At 43.4% G+C, this 24,566-nt stretch overlaps 1 protein-coding gene across 1 annotated transcript in view; it reads left to right on the top strand.

Annotated features, from left to right (window-relative positions):
• Positions 1 to 24,566, top strand: part of IDUA (alpha-L-iduronidase) — a 179,132-nt gene that overhangs the window by 106,530 nt on the left and 48,036 nt on the right. Inside the window, exons 3-4 of the mRNA XM_068233576.1 lie at positions 11,289 to 11,371; positions 15,817 to 15,924. Coding sequence (XP_068089677.1) covers positions 11,289 to 11,371; positions 15,817 to 15,924 — 191 coding nt within the window. The remainder of the gene's footprint in view (positions 1 to 11,288; positions 11,372 to 15,816; positions 15,925 to 24,566) is intronic.

Here is a 24,566-nt window from a genome sequence, read left to right as displayed (position 1 = left end):
ATTGTTACATTGTGGCAGTTTGCCCAGAGTACCGCGGTACCAGAGTTTCTTGTGGGAGGGGTTTCAGCACAAAATCAGTCATACAGCGCCCTTTGATGGTCTGTTTGTGAAATGCAATAGATTTGTCATGTAAAAGGGGTATCAGCTACTGATTGGGATAAAGTTCAATTCTTGGTCGGAGTTTCTCTTTAAATACAGAGAAGGTTTTGTTGAGCGTGCCGGATCCCATCATTCCTGTGTGCAAAAATGTATTGCTGTTTATGTCCCCTCTATACAATATTTTCCCTGTCCTGTGAGCCTCTCTACAAAAAGAACAAAGTGACAAAGATCAGTGACTGGGGTTAAGAAAACTTGCTCTAACCCTTTAACACATGTTCTAAAATAGCAACAATTGTCAGAAGAGGGATTTGATAGCAGGGCTGTAACTAAAGGGGAGCATCCCCAGAGCTGTAAGGGGGCCACAACTACTACTTCACTACCCGATAAAAGGGTCCATTCTTCAGATCAGGTGTTTTTGTGGCTACACTTGTTATGAGTGTGAAGATCATGATGTACACACTGCAAGATGTGCTCCCTGGCTGTGATTTGTAGTTATGCCACTGTTTGCATAAAGGTTATAATAATAATATCCAAGTAACCCCTTTGCACCCAAATATTATTGTTATCTGACACTGGAAAACCTATCCCATTATCCAGCCACAAAAAATGATTTCCTCTAGAACCTATGTATGTTCTCAGCATGCAGCGTACAGAAGGGAGTTCTTCGTCAGTCAGCTCACGGAGGTACGTGAACTTGTCACAGTCAATTCATAACCGTACATTTGTAGATAAAAAAGATACATATTTCAACCAAGGGAATGTTTGTCAAACCTTCATACACACTTATTGAGTGCTCCTAACAAATAAAAATATGCTGTATACATGTGGAGTACATGTGATTGTGTCGGCCACAATCACAAAACGGGGTACTTGACAAATACAGTATCTCATTGAGGGGTATCTGAGTAGTCAAACATTACTATTACAAACATTTAGGGCTCATTGACACTGTGAGTTGCAGTGAGTGAGTTTTTTTCGCTGCATATAGTGTGGGTTTTACTTGGTAACATGAAAGTCCATAGACTTTCATTTTGTCATTCACACTACAACAGTGATTTGCTGTGCATGCATTTCCACTTAAAAAATATGGAAATGTGTGGAATTGCATAGCACAACTCACAAACCCATTCATGAGTTTTTATTCAAACAGTTTAATGCATTTCAACTCCCTAACTTAGCCAGTAGCGTAGCAATAAGGGGTACAGAGGTTGCAATCACAACGGGGCCCCGTGGGGCCCTCCCTCAACTGCAGTATTAGCTCTTTAGTGGCCCTGTGCTGGTTATAATGACTAATGGTTATAGATACTATAAATAGTAGTAATCATAAACTGTTCCCCATCCCCTTCTTGCACCTCTGACACTGTGGTTGTCCTTGGCAGGTTTTGGTGCCTCATTTTTCTGATTAAAATATATTTAAAGATCATAGGATTATTGTATTTCAGCCTGACTGGACACTACAGTATAGTCTTCGGTCACACATTCCTGAAAAATAAAGACTCTACTGAGACTTCATCAGTGAAAAGCATATGACACAGTCGATCATTAATGTATGTGACTCTTGCCTTCTATGAGCTATGTCCCTGTACCCATATTTTACATTCTGCACCTGTCTAACACATATTAAGTGTATTTGTAGCTGTATAGTGCTAGATGTGTATCTCAGAGTAATGGCCAGCTGAACAGCGGCATAATATCAGCAGAGGTTGCGGCAGGCTGAGCTGGTTAGGCATCAGTAGAGGGAGGGATCATGTGAGAACAGGGCTACATTAGGTGTTAGTAAAATGTCAGTGAAAATAACTGATATTATATTATCCGAATTGGCCACTGACTAAAGTCTATTACTCATATTCCACCAGCAGCATTGCCCAGCGCCCAAATTACCACAGTGCCCTTTTAAAATGTATGCATTGTCATACTTTGTGCAAAAGTTTCTCTTGCTTTAAACTATTTTTAACTTTTTTTTTAGAAACTTTTATAAATGTGTATTTGTATACGTTTACTGTGCTATTGTGATGTAATACTTTTACCTGTACATATCCAGTTTTGCCATCCCGAAATCACGGTACTGATACTGACCGGAGTTCAATAACTCAGCTCTAACCATTCCACATATAGTAAAAAGTTGCAAAAATAAATGGCTGGACTTGTAAAGTTCATATTGATTCATTTAGTACAAAAGAAATGTTATGATGGCACATATAGTATATTGCAAAGAAATGAACAGCGCTACTTAAAAACAGATGAATGCTTACCTGCAAAAAAGTGCAGACCCCACTCATGGGATACAAATACACAATGAGCACACATACAACCTGTCTACCACTTGGAGGATGTTAGTTTCCACTAACAGCTTGCAATGCAATTTGTTAGGTACTCGTCCCTCCCACTGTCGAAGAAGTCTTTCCTCCATGGGAGGGGACCTAACACTAACTAAAACCTACCTATGCATATGCATAGCCTGGGCGCGCTACCAGTAAAATTAATTATTTTTCTGCACATATAGTATATTGTCAACTGAAGCTTATTGTTGTTGTATACCATTTGAGGCTTACTTGCTTGTAGATATGCAGTCATCCACAAGTCATTAATGCCGAAGCAGCCATGAGTTGACATTTTTTGTGGATTTATGCGATTTGTTTTGAACTATGTAACGGAACTGTGCTTTGTTAATGTACAGAATGATTGAGGCCTTTTTTAAAGTTGTACACTTTTTTTGCATTGCGTTACAATTACCCCTTCTGCATGCAGGGTAATGCAACAGCAAAGAATGGGGCCCAGTACACTTTCTGCGTGGTGCCGGGAGTATACCATTTGCCGCCGACCTGCCACAAAGTCAACAGCGTGTTATGGTGTGGCTTCCGCAGCGACGGAATGCATTGAAGCCAGTGTACAATGCAGAAATGTTAAATTCATTGGCGAATGTGGCACGGTGCAAATGTGCAGTATGCATATGCGACGAGACTGAGGGGCATGCAGGGGTTATGTGAGCGGCTTGCAGGGGAGGGGGCGTCGCTATGCATATGACTCTGACAGCACAGTCTGCCACAGGGTCATATGAATTGCTTTTTTGGCATTGTGGTGGGATACGAGGGGGGTGGCGCATCGCACTGCAAAAATCTACTCCAGTATAAAACTGTCCCTAAGGCACACCTTGTATGCATCCAACTTTTACCCTGTATAGATGTTTCATGTATCACTTCTGCAAAAAATATAGTCAAGCAGCTTTAAAAACAAGTGTGGTGTAAGGTTCCTTTTTTGAAATTTTTATGCCATCATTGCTATATACTGAATATCAGCATTCTTAAAGGACACCTGAAGTGAGAGGGATATGGAGACTGGCATATTTTGTTTTAAGCAATACCAGTTGCCTGGCTATCCTGCTGATCCTCTGCCTCTAATATTTTTAGGCATAGGCCCTAAACAAGCATGCAGCAGATCAGGTTTCTGACATTTTTTTTAAATCTGATGTAACGATTGCGGAATTATCTCCGTGGTCAGCGCACAACATGTGCGCTGACACTGCGGAAGTCCTCCACAAGCGTATAAAACGGCAGAACCCAGCTTGGTGCAATGCACTCGTAGAGGGAAATTCCCACCGGCAGATGGAGCTGTGGAGTGCAGAGGAACAACCCCTCTGCACTGCCACAGATGCCAGAGGGTAATTGTACGAATTGCAACAATGCAGGGCAAGATAGCCCTCAGAGAGAGAGAGTGAGCACAGAAACAGAATGTATGTGTGTCCACCAATCTAGTCACCACCCAGCGACGGTGAACACGCAACAGCGGAAATGAAGTGGGAACGCAATTGCAAGAGTGGAGATTGCCAATAGTGACACAAGACCGAGTTAGACAGAGCACAAGTGTAGCAAGAAAGACATAGCAAATAACAATGTTAAGAACGTCAAGGAAAATAACAAACGCTAACTAAACGTGAACTCCGCACTCATTCGCAACAGCGAACGCGTTAAAGGCACGATCACCGTGCGTTAGGCGCCCAGTGATAAGCATGCCACCCTAACTAACCAATGTACCACAAACCCGAAATAGAGAACGCGAACACTTGCTAAACGGTTACCTCACCGAGCCTACAGCAAGCGTTCGTACCAGACAAGACAGAGAGAAGGAGTAGCCAACAGCAACCGTAGCTCTGGCCTACACTCCCAGACAGAGCACAGAAGGAACCACCGCCTCTACCGCTAGGGCGGATGCGATCCAGACAGACAGAAGGAGCAACCAGTAGCAACCGCTGCTTTGGCTTGCACCCCTAAGACAGAGTACAGAAGGATCCACCGCCTCTACCGCTAGGGCGAATGCGATCCCAACAGACAGAACGATTTCCTGTCGACCGCCGCTGGTGACAAGACAATCGCAACAGATAAGACAGAATAGGCAGTACAAATTAAACACAACCTGACTGCACTAAGTAGGAGGGCAAGGAGCACTCCCCAAGAATTAACTCCATTAAGATAATATTAGCAACAGTAGCAGAGGGCTGAACTTCAGGTAAGTTAGCAGGAACAAACCTCCATGACCAGCAGGGAATTCTGGGAAGAAATGGTATTTATACTGCAAGCCATCAAAGGAAGCAGCTAAGCAATTTGCATGACAAGTGTATGCAAATTCCTCCCCAGAACAGCAGCTCTGCAACTTGCAGAGTGGGGACAGGTCTCTTTTCCAGGGACCTGCAGCACTCAGACCTAAACATGCCCATCAGTACTACAAGCCTTAGCGTAACACCCATCAGGACTGCGAATGCCAGAGAAGGACCCATCGACACTCTCTGAGCAATACCCACCACCTTCCAGGGACCGTCCAAAAATACCATACCTCCCACAATACCTATTCGAAGTGTCCCTATCAACAGAGAAGCCACTGTTAAACCCATCCAGGGTACCAAAAAAAAATTCTCCCAGAATCTCCCAGAACACTTTGGAGCTCCGCAGAGATCCTAAGAGACCAGAATGCTCTTTAGGTTCACATGGAGAACTATCAAGAACCCCTATGGAACCCATGACAATTTCCGAATTCAGGATTACCAGGACAAGCATCAAGATCAGGGCTTTCAGGGGCCACTTTTGGGCATGCAGGCAGGCAGGCAATATCAGAACATGTCTCCACAGAGGAAGCATCTGAGCATGCTGGTAACCGAGACACACTTGGGCATTCTGGCTCACAGAGCGCATCGGGGGACACTAGCACAAGAGAAACCTCAGGACATGTCGAGGAACTGCCAACCTCAGAGTCCGTCACGACAAGACCAAAACCAGGACCGGGTAGAGAATCCTCACGAGTAGTGGTCACAAGTACTGGACTTTCAAAAGACTTGGACTCAGACTTAGAAATTTCGGTGACTGTAATAGTGTCTAACCATAACTCATCATTGACTACGCATGACTGAAGCTCCACAAGAGCTGCAAAAGTAGTCAATATGGCAGCGATGCCTACTGAAGTGGGCAATACCTCAGACGGTCCTGCGGGGAAAATGCTCCAAAGCATTCGTCACACTCATCAGAGTCAATCAAAGTGTACACAGAATTAACACAAGCATTAAAGTGAACCTCTGGACTAAAAATCGACTCAGCAGCACTGAAAAGGCCTGGTGTTTCTTTAACAATATCACAGTGTCAGAACTTTGTTTCTCTTATCCAAGCCTCATTTTTAGCTGCACAGAAGAAAACTACCCGGGCTTTTTTCCCCTGATGCTGTGCAAAGCATGATGGGATTTCTGATGTTGTTGTTCTCGTTCTGCTGTTTTGGTGCAAATTTGTTTTTTTTACATTTTGAATTTGACATTTGAAGCCTAGCGTGTGCAGCTGGGAGGGGTTATCAGGACACAGGACAGTTGGAACTTTGTCTTCTGCTCCTTGTCACCTCCTTTCAACCAAAAAGATGGCTGCCCCCATGACAAAGATCACAAACATTTGCCTGTTCTTTTAAAACAGGGTGGGTAAAAAATTATATTACCTATCTATTCTAATTAACATAACTAATGTAACTTAATGAAAGTATGTTTGTTTAGGCTGAAGTTCCCCTTTAAGAATCACTTCACTTTTTGCGATGTAAAAATCGCAAAATGCCTTCCAATCAATCTCGAACTCCTCAATCAAAACCCCAATCTCCCATGAAGCAAATGGAGGCTCAAACAACCCTGTCTCAAGGTAACACTCATACGGGTTGGGATCAGGAACATGCATAGATTTTCTTACACCTTTAATATACTGAATAATTCTGCCTATCATAGGATCCACATATGCTTTTGCTTAGGGCAACAAAACCTGAGACTGAGAAGTCTCTCTGGATTCATCACAATTAAGTGTGTTCCACATTTCAGACTTTACAGAAATAATTTCTTTATTTGTAGTTGCTATGGGCAACGGATTTTTCCACTGGGAAGCCTTCCTAGATTTTCTCCTTTTTAGTTTTAGTCGCTACAAGTGGCTGCCGTCTAGATACAAGGGAGCTGTTACTGCATTCATTATCACACTGAATGGTTTTGCATGGAATGGATAGAACAGCTGACTGATTAGCAGGTACACACTCGTCAAGAATAGATGGTAAGCAATGCAGTTTAAACCAGTGGGAAAAAATCAATGTAAACTGATAAGGATTATCATTCCAGGAATGACTTTTCAAAATCTCATAAGCCCACACAAACAGATCTCCTTGCAATAGCGTATAAGCTAATTGGAGAGCCGACGTGGACTGATCAGTAGTTTGAAAGGTAGGATTCAGAAAAAATCTTACACATTCAGAAAGAAAGTCCTCTTTGGTTTCAGAATCTAGTCTTTTAAAGCTCTTAAAGGTATAAGAACCATATTCGACAAAAACTTGCAAATCGGAAATTCCCTCTACACTGGTAATTTCGGTGTGGCTGGTCATACTGTAAGCCATCAAAGAAAGCAGCTAAGCAATTTGCATGACAAGTGTATGCAAATTCCTCCCCAGAACAGCAGCTCTGCAACTTGCAGAGTGGAGACAGGTTTTTTTTCCAGGGACCTGCAGCACTCAGACCTAAGAAATGGTCAAAAAGCTGTCTGCTTGTGCAGACAGCAGAGCAGATCATCACATCTGACAAGATTAGCCACATGCTTGCTTCTGGTGTAATTCAGACACTACTGCAGCCAAATAGATCAGCGGTGCTGCCAGACAACTGGCATTATTTAAAAGGAAATAAATATGGCAGTCTCCATATTCTTCTCACTTCAGGTCCCTTTTATCTTGCAACCTATTTGTATTAACAACGCATTATATTCTTGATTATGGTGTGTATATCTAAAATGTAAATTAATTATGTTGGTCCTTAAACGTTCTTACCAAAAATTATTTTATTCTAGTAATGTGATAGTTTCACATGATATAAGTTACTATAAACACCATGGATTCCTACCGCGCATCACAATAACTCATTTGTTCCTAAATATTATTTAAACTGATACTGAGGGCCCATTTCTACTAGCGCGCAAAAATGGGCCGAATTCGCAGAGTTTCCCCACAGGCAAATTGCACAGGGAAACTCTGCCATAGGAAATAATGGTGCCGCCGGCCAAATCGTTTGGTCTAGCGATTCGGGTAACATTGCCATCCGTTTCTGTGCAGGAGGCAGCGAATCCCATAGCCATGCATGTCACGGCTTCTGGCATTCCAGGACGTGCCCGCCGCATGTCTCGCAGCTGCGCCCAACGGCTAGTGGAAACGTAGCCTCAGAAAAACACTCCATTTCAGGGTCACCAAAAATGTTCTCTTCTATCTGTGTTCCCACTACGTAGTATCCCTACCTCAGGGAGTACTTCAGTTGGGTTAAAGGAATACTGTAGGGGGGTCAAGGGAAAATAAGTTGAACTTACCCGGGGCTTCTAATGGTCCCCCACAGACATCCTGTGCCCAAGCAGCCACAAACAGATGCTCCGGCCCCGCCTCTCCGGTTCACTTTTGGAATTTCAGACTTTAAAGTCTGAAAATCACTGCGCCTGCATTGCTGTGTCCTCACTCCCGCTGATGTCACCAGGAGCGTATAGCACAAGCCCAGTATGGTCTGTGCCTGCGCAGTACACTCCTGGTGACATCAGTGGGAACGAGGACATGGCAACGCAGGCGCAGTGGTAAGTTCAACTCATTTTCCCCCGACCCCCCCACCCCCCCCACTCCCCACCCCCTACAGTATTCCTTTAAAGAAGTGGCTTCTGGTTTAATGAACCATTTAAAATGATATGAAAGAAATCAAGATTTGTTATAAATGTCTCGGGCATAGAGGTCCAATTCTCTAGTAAGAAAGCTTGCCGCTAGCTTACTCATCACTGACTGGAAGAAAACGATGTAGATGACTATTATTCATGAACTGGAAGATTACTGGATGTTTATCACTAAAAACAACATCAGCATTTTCATTTTGAATTTTGAGGTACCCTTGAATTCAATCCCATGTAGGTTGATACTTTTCATTTCCACCAAACTATGTTGCATGTTTTGGCCATCACATTACCCAGTCCATATCAGTATATCCATCGATATGTTTATTAAATAGAGAGTATGTGTGTAGATAGATAGATAGAAAGATAGATAGATAGATAGATAGATAGATAGATAGATAGATAGATAGATAGATAGATAGATAGATAGATAGATAGAGAGAGAGAACAAAAAGGGATTTTACACTGATCCCCTCCCTTCAGAAACTGAGCTGCAGGGCAGTGTTTTAATCTGATAATGAACCCAAATTTAGACATAATGAACACACTTCCAAGAAGACCACTGCCTAGCTACAGAAACTGGCGATATAGGTGCTGGACTGGCCAAGCATGTCTCTAGATCTAAACCCTATTGAGTATCTACAGGCAGGGCCGCCATCAGAAATTTTGGGGCCCCTCACACATCAGGCCTGGGCCCCCCCACTGGTTGCTGTGCCTGCCTACTAGCTACCCCACCCCTGTGTCCATGCACGAAGTGAGCTGCGGCAAATGTGCATGGCTCCAATACTGAAGAAAGCGGCATGCACAACATGATGCGGCAAAAAGTGGGTGTGACCATTACATGTTGTGGGTGGAGCCAAATACTAGAAAAATACAGGTAGTCTCCGGTTAACAAATGAGATAGGGACTTGTAGGTCCGTTCTTATCCTTTATCCGTTCTCTTTTGTCCCCCTCTTTTCTTCCTGTGCCTCTTTTGTCCCCCTCTGTCTCCCTCTGTCTCACCTCAGTTTGTTCCTTTTTTGTGTCCCTCTGTGTGACCTCATGTTCCCGTCTCATCTCTTTTCTTCCTGTGCCTCTTTTGTCCGCCTCTGCTCCCCCTGTGCCTCTTTTATCCCTGTGTTACCTATTGTCCCCTTCTGTCTCAGCTCATCCCCCTGCTCTAGCCAGTTATAGGTGCCCCCAGTATAGGTATCCAGGCATAGATGCCCCCAGTATAGGTAGTCAGATATAGGTTCCCCCAGTATAAGTAGCCAGCTATAGGTGGTGCCCCAGTATAGGTAGCCTGGTGTAGATGCCCCCAGTATAGGTAGCCTGGTATAGCTGGTGCCCCAGGATAGGCCAGCAAGATACAGGTGCCCCAGTATAGGTATTCAACTATAGGTGGTGCCCCGGTATAGGTAACCTGGTATAGTTGTCCCCAGTATAGGTAGCCTGGCATGGGTAGTGCACCAGTATAAGTTAGCCAGGTACAGGTGCCCCCAGTATAGGTAGCAAGCTACAGACGTACCAGTATAAGTAGCCAAGTATAGGTGTTGCCCCAGTATAGGTAGCCAGGTATAGGTGGTGCCCTCAGTAAAGGTAGCCAAGTATAGGTGGTGCCCCAGTATAGGAAACCAGGTATAGGTGGTGCCCCATTATAGGTAGCTAGGTATAGGTGGTTCCAGACCCAGTATAGGTAGCCAAGTATAGGTGGTGGCCCAGTATAGGTAGCCTGTAGCCAGATATAGGTGGTCCCCCAGTATAGAAAGTCTGCTGTAGCGAGCTCGCTCATCTGCTCCCCAATTTCAAGCGCTGATGTCACTCTTTTCTCAGTGCTGGAACGCGGTGTGCTGGTTAGTGAGTCACAGGCCAGCAGCCAGCACGTGCGGTTCTTCCTGCGCTTGGGGGGTGGGGCCAGGGCCCCCAGAAGCCCTTGGGCCCCTCACTGCAGTGTCAGTTGTGTCCCCCCCCCCCCGATGGCTGCCCTGTCTACAGGGAATCATCAAATGGAAGGTGGAGGAGCGCAAAGTTTCTAACATCTACCAGATGTCGTCATGGAGCAGCAGAGGAGGGTTCCAGTAGCCACCTGTGAAGTGCTAGTGATCTCTATGCCCAACAGAGTTAAGGCAGTGCTGGAAAATAATGGTGGACACAGAAAATGTTGATATTTGGGGAACAATTTTAACATTCTTCACATGGGTTGTACTCGCTTTGCTGCCAGCGGTTTTGACATGAATGGCTGTGTGTTGTTATTTTGATGGGACAGCAAATTTACACCATTATACAAGCTGTATACTGACTAGGGATGGTCCTGATTAGGAGAACTCATGGAGAAGCATGTGATTTGTTTGATCAGCTGATAGATTTGTAAGGTCCTGATTTGCATTGATGACTTCCTGGTTTAACACATGATCAGGACCAGTAAATTAGAACCTTACAAATCTGCTGATTAAACTAATCACATGCTTCTCCATGAGTTCTCCTACTAGGGGCCATCCCTAATACTGACTACTTAACATTGTGTCAAAGTGTCATATCTTCAGTGTAGTCCCATGAAAAGATATAATATAAGAGCCTATTTTGTGCAAGAAGTTATTGTGTTATGTTCTAAGTAGCTCCTCCATTATTGTATTTCTACCAGATTATTATGCTGTTTCAAGTGTGTGTGTGTGAAAGTGTTGCGCTCAATAGGAATGTAATGTGGATGTGCCTCAAATGTATATTAAATGCTTGTCATAGTAGCCATAGCATCTTCTACAGGGCACAGGTGCAGCCACCTCATCAACCTTTTTGTGTTTCCCCTCCATAGACGAAAACAGTCTAGCATGTGTACAAGGCTTTAGAATATATGAATCCGACAGAGCAGGTGCATTTTATCAGTGTGAAGTCATTAGGTTTTGTGAGATAACGCATATTCTATTTTCTTACTAAACATTAAAATACTTAATATACCTGTTACCATTTTAAATATGATGTTATGTCTGTGTTATCCATATTTAATTTTGTCCTTATTGTATCCTTTAGAGTTGTCAATGGAGTACCTCAATACAATTTCACAAAATTGGATGAATTCATGGATCTTTTGATGGAGAATGACCTGATACCAGGTTAGAAAATGTACCCTATTTACTTAACAAGCACAAATTAATCACATTGGTTTTATTTAAAAAAGCATTCTGAAAAGCAATTGTGATGCTTGAAAGGAAGAAGCCAATGGCAACTATACTGTAGTTCACCCATTCAATTTAAATAAGCCCAAGCAGAAAAATGAATAATTAAAGTTTAGTCACTAAGGTGGCAGTTGAGCATGTTTCCTAGAAGAAGGTGAGGATGTTGGAGTGGGAGAGATACCATTTAGTGAAAGCACAAAAAAATTAGATTTTCCTAGCCTAAACCAATTGTACCTGAGCATTTTTCTTAAAAATGTAAAGTGTGTACACGAGTGCACTGATGTCTATGGCCTCTAATGCAGTGATTCACTAGGTTGGATCGCCTTTCTTTCCCCAATGCGTACAATTCCCTGCGGCTGTGTGAACTTTAAAGGACATTACGCTTCTTTCTTCTTATTATAGTAGCACATTCTGCTCATTGGGAGCTGAGCAGCATATCTGTGCAGTAATTGCTCTGGTGTAACACTCAACATACCCTGTAGAGATTGTTTCAGGTGAGAAATTTGTTAAAGGACAACTGAGGTGACATGTGACATAAAAAGGTAGACCTGTCTATGTACAGTGCCTAGCACACAAATAACTATGCTGTGTTCCTTTTTTTTCTTTCTCTGCCTCAAAGAGTTAATCAGGTATGTAAGTGGCAGTTCCTGTCTGGGTCAGGACTGAGTCAGACTACAGTGTGACCCTCACTGATAAGAAATTACAACTATAAAACACTTTCCTAGCAGAAAATGGCTTCTGAGAGCAGGAAAGAGATAAAAAGGTTCAGTAGTTCATAGATTTTTGCTCTGGCATATTTCAATGAATATGTCATTGAGCAAAACCAATAAAACAGTAAAAACATGAAAAGTAAATTCAAATATAAAATAAAACTGTGGAATATCTTAAAGTGAACCTCCAGACTAAAAATCTACTCCGCAGCACTGAAAAGGCTTGGTGTTTCTTTAACAGTTTCACAGCATCAGAACTTTGTTTTTCTTACCCAAGTCTCGGGCATTTTTCCCCTGATGCTGTGCAAAGCATGATGGGATTCCTGATGTTGTTCTCCTTCTGCTGTTTTAGTGCAATTTTTTTTTTAAATTATTTTGAATTTGAGATTTGAAGCCTAGCGTGCGCGGCTGGGAGGGGTGATCAGGACACGGGACAGTTGGAACTGTCTCATCCCTGTCACCTCCTTTCAACCAAAAAGAGGGCTGCCCCATAACAAAGATGCGACGGGGGACGCCTTCCAGGAGATCCCGTTCTTTGAACGGGATCTCCTAATCGCCGATCGCCGGCGGCGATCGGAGGGGCTGGGGGGATGCCGCTGAGCAGCGGCTATCATGTAGCGAGACTTTGTGAAAAAAAAGATTTGCTGCCCCCTGGTGATTTTTTAGCAAACCGCCAGGAGGGTTAAGTCTACTTTGCCATTCCATATTTTCCTAACCCAAAATGCTGGATGGTTGTGTTGTAGCCTTTTTTAAGTACACCTGCCCTGTGAGGGTAATCACTTATGTCTTTACTACAGTATACCAGTAATATACGTTGAAAAAAGGTTTATTTGAGCTTACTCTGCAGGGAACACACTAGCTGCAATTGTGCGTGTTTTGCCACGGATGGCAAAACGTGCAGGATTTCACATATTATTGAAGACAATAGCCTCGCTCAGGAAACGCTCGTCATGACCGTTTATTCGCATTTTTGTTCACAATGTTCCACTTTTTTCCACACAACATGTGCGTTCGCAAATTACTGTATATGCATATGAAAAATCGCAGAACGATTTTGGCAAAACGTATGTGGAAAAGGCGAATGCGAATGCAAAATCCGACAGAGACCTGGTAATTGCAGGGGGGAACGGCCCTGCAAGTGTGTTCCCTGAATGTTGAAAAAGTGTGGAGAAGAAACGTTGGGCTGATTACTGGCCAAAGTGTTAAGGGCATCGGGGGGCTGCTGTACCATGCTAGATTCTTAGCAGAGGCAATCGTCTGCGGCCTCATGTCATCTAGTGTGTGTATACAGCTTTAGTTCAGGAGATTCTCTAGTTACACAAATATACCAAAAAATGTAAGGCGTCATTTTGTCAATTTAAACAACCCTAGTTCAGGCACAGATGTTTTGCTGGATTTGTGTTGGTACAAAGTTACACAGCATATTTACAGTATGTCTGTGTAGAAGTGCACTGATTAGCTCATGTCAAATCAGTTGTAAAATACCTGATTATGAGCTCAGACACTGGTCACTTCCTGTACCACTGTCTAAGTGATGTCAGCACAGAATGGGGAGAGTTTACAGGATTTTTAGCCTGCCGTGCTCGAGCACCTTGTTGAGTCATCTGCAAAAATATTAATAATCACTCAGTGACTTATTCGAAATTATTTGTTTGCAGAAAGGAGTCATCAATCTTGATGGATTAAGAGTAAACAGGAAGTAGTCTAAATCCTAACTGGGTAATTACTTCCACAAATAACCCTGAATATTGTTGAAGTAGAGACATGTTTATACATTAGGTTGTCTTATTTGAAACCTTTTTTCCTTGCTCCAATTCTTTTTCCTTTTTAGCTTATCCTGCTCTGTAATGAGTGTAACAGATTTTCTATTGTTTATGTGCATGTTGAGGACATGTTGAGTATGTGAGTACCAGGGCCGGCCTTTGCTATGAGCGACCTGTGCGGTCGCTCAGGGCGCCGTGCTCTCAAGGGCGCATGTGCCCTGTCGCCCCTTGCCGCCCCTCGCCGCCCCGCTGTCTCCCGGTGTCCTCTCAGTCTGTCTTTAGAGCAGGACTACAAGAAAATGGCCGCCGACGTCCACAAATGCAGACAAACGGTGGCCATTTTCTTGTAGCCTGCTCTAACTACAGATGGAGCAGGGAGAGAAGAGTGATGTCGGCGCTGGAGCTGGATGTCAGGTGAGTCAGTCTCTGCCCGGCCCGCTGCCACATAAAGGAGGGGGCATACTGGGGCAAGCTACCTACGCTGGGGGCAAGCTACTTACACTGGGGGCATACTGGGGCAAGCTACCTACGCTGGGGGCAAGCTACCTACGCTGGGGGCATACTGGGGCAAGCTACCCACGCTGGGGGCATACAGGGGCAAGCTACCTACGCTGGGGGCATACTGGGGCAAGCTACCTACGCTGGGGGCAAGCTACTTACACTGGGGGCATACTGGGGCAAGCTACCTACGCTGGGGGCAAGCTACCTACGCTGGGGGCATACTGGGGCAAGCTACCTACGCTGGGGGCATACTGGGGCAAGCTACCTACGCTGGGGGCATACAGGGGCAAGCTACCTACGCTGGGGGCATACTGGGGCAAGCTACCTACGCTGGGGGCATACAGGGGCAAGCTACCTACGCTGGGGGCATACTGGGGCAAGCTACCTACGCTGGGGGCATACTGGGGCAAGCTACCTACGCTGGGGGCATACTGGGGCAAGCTACCTACGCTGGGGGCATACTGGGGCAAGCTACCTATGCTGGGGGCATACTGGGGCAAGCTACCTACGCTGGGGGCATACTGGGGCAAGCTACCTACGCTGGGGGCATACTGGGGCAAGCTACCTACGCTGGGGGCATACTGGGGCAAGCTACCTACGCTGGGGGCATACAGGGGCAAGCTACCTATGCTGGGGGCATACTGGGGCAAGCTACCTATGCTGGGGGCAAGCTACCTACGCTGGGGGCATACTGGGGCAAGCTACCTACGCTGGGGGCATACTGGGGCAAGCTACCTACACTGGGGGCATACTGGGGCAAGCTACCTATGCTGGGGGTATACTGGGGCAAGCTACCTACGCTGGGGGCAAGCTACCTACGCTGGGATCATACTGGGGCAAGCTACCTACGTTGGGGACATACTGGGGCAAGCTACCTACGCTGGGGGCATTCTGGGGCAAGCTACCTACGCTGGGGGCATACTGGGGCAAGCTACCTACGCTGGGGGCAAGCTACCTACGCTGGGGGCAAGCTACCTACACTGCTGGGGGCAAAGTGGGGCAAACTACCTACACTGGGGGAAACCATGCTACTACACTAGGGGAAACTGTACTAGCTACACTGAGGGCAGCTATGCTACCTATATGAGGCAACTATACTACCTACACTGGCGGCAACTATGCTACCTATATGGGGACAACTATGCTACTTATGGGGGGGGGGGGGGGGCAACAAAATCCGGTTTCGCTCAGGGCGCTGTGAAACCTAAGGCCGGCCCTGGTGAGTACAAAAGTAACCACATTCTGTACCATACTGCTTTGTGAAATAAATTGGTGCCAAATCAAAGTGACTTGTATTATAGAAGATCTTTGCTGATATTTAACATGCTTAGATAATAGATATATACTTTAACATGGTCTTCAAATTATAAAATATTTTCAACAGAACAGCTTGTTTGTCATTTTTAAGGCTTTGAACTGATGGGAAATCCATCAGGATATTTCACTGATTTTGAAGATGAAACACAAGTGAAAGAATGGAGCCAGCTGATCTACCTGACAGCACAGCGTTACATAGGTAAGCTGAGCAACATTTCTGGAGAAAAGTCACAAGTATGCATGCTTTAGTGGGACACTGAAACATTTCATTTTATGTTATAAGCTTATTTGTAACAAATTGATTTACTAAAAAAAAAAAAAAAAAAAAAAAGCATAGACAAAAGATAGATATGGGCATACATGAAAAAAGAAATGCAGGGAAATTTATGGGCCAAACTTCAGCAAGTATTATATAGGTAAATTTACCATATTCTATGTTTTGAAAGTGTTAATTTTGATAGTAAGATATCTGTAAATAATACTGATATTTTACTACAATTAAACTCAACCCTATTCTCACACGGAATCTTCCCTCTGCCAATGCCTAACCCTAGCCACCCACTACTGATGCCCAACCCTAACATCCCCACGCCTAGATTTAAAAACAACCCCTCCACTTCTTAACATAAAAACACCCTCCACAGCTAACCTTAACCGCTTCCCCCCCCCCCACGCCTAACCTTAAACCCCCCTCCACGCCTAACCTTAACCTTTCCCTGCCGTAAAAAACACTACTAAAAAAATTATAAATTTCGAATTTGCAGGCATGATATAGTTGCTCCACAGGTGCTAAAGTGCTCGCTATTTGTGGCTGCAGTATTCAAAGCAGGTGGCCCTGGGGGCCTGTTATTTATTGGGCACCTACGGCAACCAAATTCCACAATAGAAAACAATAATTTATATGCAAATTTCTGCCTATAATAGGCTCCCAAATTACCTGCTTCTACATAAGGATGCAACAGTAGTTTTTGAATGGCGTTCAGAAGGATATTTAAATAATGTTATACTATTAAGCATTTATCATGATATGTTCATAATTGTAAGCCTCTGGCAGGGTCCTTCTTTCCCTAGTGTATCCTACATTATCATGTTCTCCTTTCCTATGACCACCTTGTACTTGTATTACTGGGCCTTTAAAGGTCATTACTCTGCAGCTTTTATCTCCTGCATTCAGAGATAAGAGAATAATGTCAGCTGGCTTGATATGGGGAAAACTAACCTGAAGTTCTTCTTTAAGCAGCCATGGCCTTTGCCAACCTTTTTTGTAGGGTTCCTAGAAGAGAAATCTATCTACCCGAATAACATGTACATCAACCACATCAAAATATGGACCTGTTACCTTTATGACGTCTTCATGGTATGGCGGGACGAACCCGATGAATTGTCCAAGTTCATCACATTCAACAATTCCATCTTTGATGAGATCATCTTCAACATAACCACGTCTCTTGATAGCATACCACTCCTAGATGTATTAATAAAAGTTAACCAAGGAGTTATATCAACCACCCTTTACAAAAAAACTACGGATTGAAACACTCTTCTTCACTACAAGAGTGCACATCCCAGGCATCTGATATTAATCAGATGCCTAGGATGTGCACTCTTGTAGTGAAGAAGAGTGTTTCAATCCGTAGGTTTGCCCATCTCCCAATACCTATGGGTCTTGAGAATCTGTTCGGACTGTACCGACCAGGCACTCCAAATGTAGGAGATAAGGGAGAAATTCAGGGCTAGGGGTTACCCCCCCCCCCCCCATCGGTTCTCACAAATGCTCTCACCAAGGCCTGTGAAAAAATAGACGGTTTAACCACCCGAACACCCTCAAGTGAGCGCATCCCGTTTGTCCACACACAGCCCTAGTAGTGCAGAAAATAGTAGTTCTGTATGCAAAGCCAGTGATAGAAATGTAAATGTTCTTCAATCAGACTCTTTGCTGTCACCTGCAGTATGACAGTGTCCTCTCGTTGCACACCGTAACAGCAAAACGCTGTTCAACAGCTTCCTACCCGCCAACCCTTGTTAGAAATGCATGAAAAACCCTTTCATATTTTCACACAGGGCTCTATTCATAAAAAACTTGTGGCGTAAATACTCCTAGAGGTAAAATACCGCAGCGGTATTTTAGACTTCTGGGTGGTCATTCAAAAAAATCTTGCCAGCTGCGATGCAAGAGCGGAGATCTCCCACTGAAGGCTGGCGGTAAGCTGTCGGAAGGCATGCGGAAACACTTCAGCCCGCAGAGTCCCTCCGTGCACTGCTCTCTCTGGGAGGTCTGTCTCATTCACGTGTATGTAATCCGCAAAATCAGAGGAAGCGGAATTTCCCGTCCACATCCTCTAAACTTTATGAATGGCCATTTTGTTACTTTTTTCTAGATAAATCTAGAAAAACACTGGAGAAGGCGGAAATTTCTCGCTCTGCTGGGGGATTGTAGATTTTCATGCGGGAACAGCTTTTATGAATGCCCCCTTTGCTAAATGGACGGGAAAATCCGCTGTTTTGAGCGGAAAACTTGCGGTAACCTTTTATGAATAGAGCCCAAAGTGTAGGGTTCTATAGGTGTTGCAATTGCAGCATCTGTGACTTTGTTTTACAGGGCCCTACCTTTACTCACCCCCATACTAACAAAGAGTATAGGATTAGGGGGAATCTTAATTGTAACACACAGATTGGCACTTTTAAGGTTTGTTTCAAAAAACACAAGAGCGATATATGAATTGCCATCAAACATTCTATTGAAGGGAAGGATATCGACCACAGTAAACCTGTGGCCATACATTTTGTGAAATACAAACATTTGATTAGTGGGTCTCAGAGGCAATGCCATTAAAAAAGTCCCCATACCAAGACGCGGAGTTGACTATGACCGTAAACTTCTTCAACATGAATGTTTTTGGATTCATACACTTGAGACTGGGCAACCGCATGAACTGAATTCCTACAGCTCTTTTACAAGCTTTATGGGTGTCTGATCATTATGTACCATTTACCACCTGTTTTTTTCCCTCCTCCAAAAGAGAGACTTACTAACTTTGGCCTGCAGATGTGTACGCGGTTATCCATTTGAAACTTATGTGGGGATAATTAGAGAATTTCCAACACAGATTGTCACATTTATTAATGTAATGCTCTATTTCGATACTTTAGTATGGCAGTAGCCGATGGATTCACATTACATTTCGTAATGCTGATATTCTCTTTTTGTGTGTCATAATCACTCCTGCAGCATGTACTGCTGGCTGCAGTTGTACTGCAGCCAGGCAGTTCTGATTTCCTTGCATGCATTCGCTTGCATAGGGGTTGCACTCACACTGAGTGTTGATTCCATTTGCAACCGCTATGCTGTTCAGGGCAGCTTGGGATGCTGTTATGAATTCAAACTATCTGTTGCTGCTGAGTTGCAGTTACTTTCATGCATAGTTTTGTCTGCCTTTTCTGGCTGTCAGCTTGTAACTGATTACCATTCACCTGTGTGGAGATTTGCATATCTGCTCTCATTGGATGACCATTGACCTCCATATACAGGTTTGCTTCCTGCAAGCGTGCTCTGCCTGTCATAGTTTGTCTTAGCCTGTCTAGCTGTTACTACTGGGTCCTAGTACTGTTCCTGTTACCTTCCGTGGATTGCGCCGATTCCTGCGTAGGAGTAGCGAATCCTTCCTAGTCCTGTTACCTTGCGTGGATTGCGCCAATTCCTGCGTAGGAGTAGCAAATCCTTCCTAGTCCTATTCCTGTTGCCTTGTATGTTGGTCTGTGTGTGGATGCTTGCTGTCGCTGGGTCAGTGACTGGATTGGCAAGCGTTCATTCTGTTTGTCTCAAGTCCTTGTTTATGTTTAGTCAGATCCGTGGTACATTTGAACTGGCAGGACCCCAGGGATTTTGTACAATAGTTAGTTCTGTTATACTGTTTAATACTACCTGTGATTATCTGTGTTTGACCTATTGCCTGCTTATCTTGCTCTGTCTGTCCTCCCTTGTGGATTACGCCATCTCCGGTGTAGGAGTGGCGAATCCTGAAGTCCTGCTCTTGTGAGGTACGCCATCGCTGCGGTCGCGATTGGCTGCCTCATTTCAGTCTGTCTTGTATCTGTCTGAATGTTTGCTAACGCAAGAGCAGCGCAACATCGCACTGCGCTGCCATTGCGTTTTATCAGAGACCCAGAGCTGCAGTTGCTCTGGGCAGCCTGTGTAGCCTCTTCCATTATCCAGCTCTTAGCCTTGTTGTGCTGGGTGGTCCGACAGTATGCCCCCCCAGCATTACATTGTGCTGCTGATCCCAGATAATTACACATCGCTTCCCTGTCTAGAGGAGCAGACTCCCACTTCCTCTACAGGAACTTTTGTACAGCAGCAGTCAGACAGATTTTTGCCTCCGAGCAAACATTGCCTTGGTAAAGGGGTCCTACATGGCTCTGAAACCTTGGCCATATTCTTTAACTTGGAACCAATAAAGATTAACTTTGGATGTGCCGGCCCTTTTCTTTGTTGAGTTGTAATTGGCCCAAGTTCCTGACCAAAATTTGTCAAGGATAATACTTTAAGCTTCTGTAAACCTAGGCTACTTATAGCTTATCAGTACCTGGAAGTTCACTATAGGACAGAAGTATTTTTTTAACTACAGTTTTGGCTAGTGTGTTTTCATTATATATAAGGAATATATATTTTCAACTTCTTCAACTTATTTTCAGAGTGTCAGTAACAATATCTGAAGTATTATCAGGTGAAGTACAAAGCTAGACGTTCTCAGCATCAATCTCATCTTAGTGTTTTCCTGTCTATGGACAAGGCTAAATATCAGCGACACTGTTCACTGTAGTTACTGTCTTTTTACCTTCCGTCAAACATCCTCCTTGCAGTCTTACTAGAAGCCACATTAAAGAAACTCTTTGTTCTACAAACAGTTGCTTCCTCTGTCTAATGATTTATATAACTTGACAGGACATAACAAGGCATTCTGGCAATGAAATCTGTTTGTATACTGACAATATCTTATTGCTGTATTGTACGGCATTGTTTATATCAATACACAAGTTCTTTACGGTAACTACAAGTGTCAGTAGAGGAAATAAACCTCACATCAATATTTCAGACACACAGACATGACATGAGGAAACATTGGCTAGCAAAATACTATTTTCTGTAAATTCCTGTCGGTTTTCTTCCGTGTTAAATATGTACTTCATTCCAGAAGTGTAGAGCCCAGTGCATAGGATACAATCTTTCATCTTACCTTAGGGCTTAAAGTGCATCTCCGGTCACAGAAATATAACAGTATTGCCTTTAGTATGGCCAGGCTGAATAGTCTATTGTTATTAGAATTTACTTTAATTATGTCCTGAAATGTTGATTCTCAGATTGATGTTTGAGCAGTTTCACGTGCGACGAGCTCACAGACTTGGCAAACGCTAGTCTGCAATGTGAACAGCCCTGAAAATAGGTAGACAGGGCAGAAAAATCAGCCATGGGAGGTGTAGTGCTTGACTCAGCCATGGGGGTTATACTTGACTCAGAGCTCTTCTTTAAACCTCACACTGCCTCATTAACCACCACCTGCTATTTCCAGCTCAAAAATATATTCCGTATCCGTCCCTTCCTCACACAAGAGGCCACCAAAATGCTTGTTCAGGCCTTAATCATCTCCCGCCTAGACTACTGCAACACCCTGCTCTGTGGCCTACCAAAAAACAGGCTAGCTCCTCTCCAATCCCTTCTAAATGCAGCGGCCCGCCTCATTCACCTTTCCACACGCTCTTCCGATGCAGCCCCACTGTGCCGTTCTCTCCACTGGTTACCCATTACCCAGAGGATCCAGTTCAAACTCCTGACCCTAACATACAAAGCCCTCCACGAGTTGTCTCCTCCATACATCTCCTCACTAATCTCAAGATATTGTCCCTCCCGCAACCTTCGCTCCTCCCAAGAAATTCTCCTGGCCTCTAAGCTGATCACCTCCTCTCATGCTCGCATCCAGGACTTTACACGAGCATCAGCCCTTATCTGGAACTCTCTTCCACAGCCTGTACGTCATGCTCCAAACCTGGACATCTTCAAACGCACTCTTAAAACACACCTTTTCAGACAAGCTTATAACATTCTATAGCCCTTTATTTACTTATTTGTCACAATGTAATCAGAGGCAAAGAATCACTGCCTCATCCATCCTCCACCCCCTTACCTAGTGTGTCCCCCACTACCCATTAGATTGTAAGCTCGCAAGGGCAGGGTCATCCTCCTAATGTTTACTGTCTTTGTAACAATATTTGTGCTGCTTGGAACTCTGCTGTATATTTGTTAGTTGTATCTATGTTCCCCTTGTCGTCTTATTGTGCTTTGTAAAGCGCTGCGGAATATGTTGGCGCTATATAAATAAAAAATAATAATAATAATAGTGCAAGGGCCGTGCATAAACAATGTATAGTTCTTCTCGTTAAAAGTACACTGTAGGGCCCCTCTTGAGCAACCTTTAATGTAAAATATGGAGCCTCCGATATATAGGAATACTACCTGTAACTCTGAATAGCAGCCCTGCCTTCCGTGCACTACTTTAGGGTTTATATACGTCTCAGGGTTGGATAGTGTAGTGAAGTTGGAGCCTTCAGAGATATACAAAACTTGTATTTTTTGGCCTCACAAATCCCTCCCCCACATATATCTAACTTTACCCCCAGCCATCTTGACCTAGAAACACCACTTTTTTTATTTCATTGTGTCTATTTTGCATAAAATGTATGATGTGGTAACGTTCCGCAATCCCTTGATGAGTCTGGAAATGAGGACGAAACCAGTTGGCCATAATCATTATGTCTGTGGTTGAACATGCTGTGCAGCCGAATGTAACGAGGATGGGAAAAGGGAGGTGGAGTACTAAAGACAACCAGAAGGATGCTATGGTTGGTGAGGTCTCTAGGCCCAGAAGCTGCCTGCTTGTTGCCCACAGTTTTATGATGATATGTGCATATGATCAAGACATTTTAAAGTATATCAACTTATTCTTAGGTTGGTTAGGAAGAGAAGTGTATATACTATATAACATAAAATGCAATGCCACTACAGCTTATCTTGCCATGGCAATAAATCTGCAGGCGGTGCAGAAGGTATCGATAAGTGAGAGAAACCTGTGAGCCCTGAGGTGACTGAACATTCGATTAAAGAAAAAGTAAACTTTGTGGAAAGCCTTCCAAGATTCCTAGAAGAGTTGAAGCTGTTATAACTGCAAGGCATGAGCGAACTACATATTAAAGCTTATGGATTAAGAATGGGATGTCATTTAAGTTCATGTGTACCGTATATAAAGGCAGACCTTCCAATACGTTTGGCAATATAGCATACCTGTTTGTGTTATTTATTTGTTAAAGACTTTTTTTTAAGATGCTGATTTTTTTTTCTTTAACTTGTTCTTGGTGATGGAAAAGGGTTATTTACCAATTAACGGCATAGGGTTACATCAGGTGATGAGAGTACGTGCATTTTGGAATAATGCGCGTTTCCTAAACCTCTTATTTGCACCAATTAGTGCACAAACAGTATATTTATAAACATCCATTTTGCATAGTTAATGAACCTCTGTACTCATTCCCCTGGGAGAGGTTGAAAATCTAATTACTCCATTGAAGTAATTACATAGGAGAATTATCTTATTTATTCCAATATAATAATAATAACGTTCATTCTTCTGACAAGTTAGATGTGCTTTAAAAAGGAACCTAAAACAGGTATAAGTAGCAAAGAAGTTTGCTGAATTTCTTCTTCAGAATGCCGCCCCACCTTTCTTTATGTGTTAATTTTGAGAGAGAGAGAGAGAGATTTGGAGATGCTTCTCCCATGGATTATAATAAATATATATTTCTAGTTTTTAAAATTAACGATAATTCCTTTAACTATTATACACTAGTCACAAAGATGGAGAAGCACTCATGCAAGAAGACTTCAGTGTGCCTTAGCTCATGGTCACAGTACCTTGTGACCCAATAGCAAAAAAAATCCACAGAGCTGGCACCACCAGATGAAGTAAAAATGCTCTTTATTCAAACGTCATTAAAATTACTTTCAGTCAGTAATCAAAGTGCAAAATTGTAGCAATGGCGACAGCCCGCTGTTTCGGACTTGACGTCCTTTGTCAAGCCATACTGCTAACTGTCGCTGGATAGCAGTATGGCTTGACAAAGAACGTCAAGTCCGAAACAGCGGGCTGTCGCCATTGCTACAATTTTGAACTTTGATTACTGACTGAATGTCATTTTAATGACGTTTGAATAAAGAGCATTTTTACTTCATCTGGTGGTGCCAGCTCTGTGGAATGTTTTATTCTTTAACTATTATACAATTTTGAATTGTAGATATTGCTACAGATTTGTATTTTTACTTCAGGTCCACTTTAAGTAAAACTCACTCCCAACAAATTCTTATTTTTGCATTACTTGTATAGAGATAATCACAGACATGCACTACAACTGATAAGCATGTTAGCATGACCTTTCATGATGCAAATGCTTTGATAAATGCACCTCTCAATCTGGGGCATATAAGAAATGTATGGCCATAGAAGATTTTTTTTGCCTTTCCTAGCAGAGTATGTGACCTCTTTACATGTTCTCAGCAGCCCTTGAAACAGAAAAAGAAAAATATTGATTGCTATTTGCTAGTAAGAGTTACATGAAATGTCTGTTGTTAGTTACTTGGTACGTGATGGATGCTGAAAGCTTTACAACACAACACAGACTTGAGCCACTGAAATCATTTCAAGAGATTTTCCCATCCAGGCATGCTATATATTTCAGTAATGCCTTGATAACAGAGTAGATCTAAATAACACACAGAAAATGTATAAGAAGGTTAAG

This window comes from Hyperolius riggenbachi, chromosome 1, assembly GCF_040937935.1.
Source record: "Hyperolius riggenbachi isolate aHypRig1 chromosome 1, aHypRig1.pri, whole genome shotgun sequence".
Classification (NCBI taxonomy): Eukaryota; Metazoa; Chordata; class Amphibia; order Anura; family Hyperoliidae; genus Hyperolius; species Hyperolius riggenbachi.
Note: the sequence above shows the minus strand (reverse complement) of the source record. Positions and strands in the feature narration are given on the sequence as shown.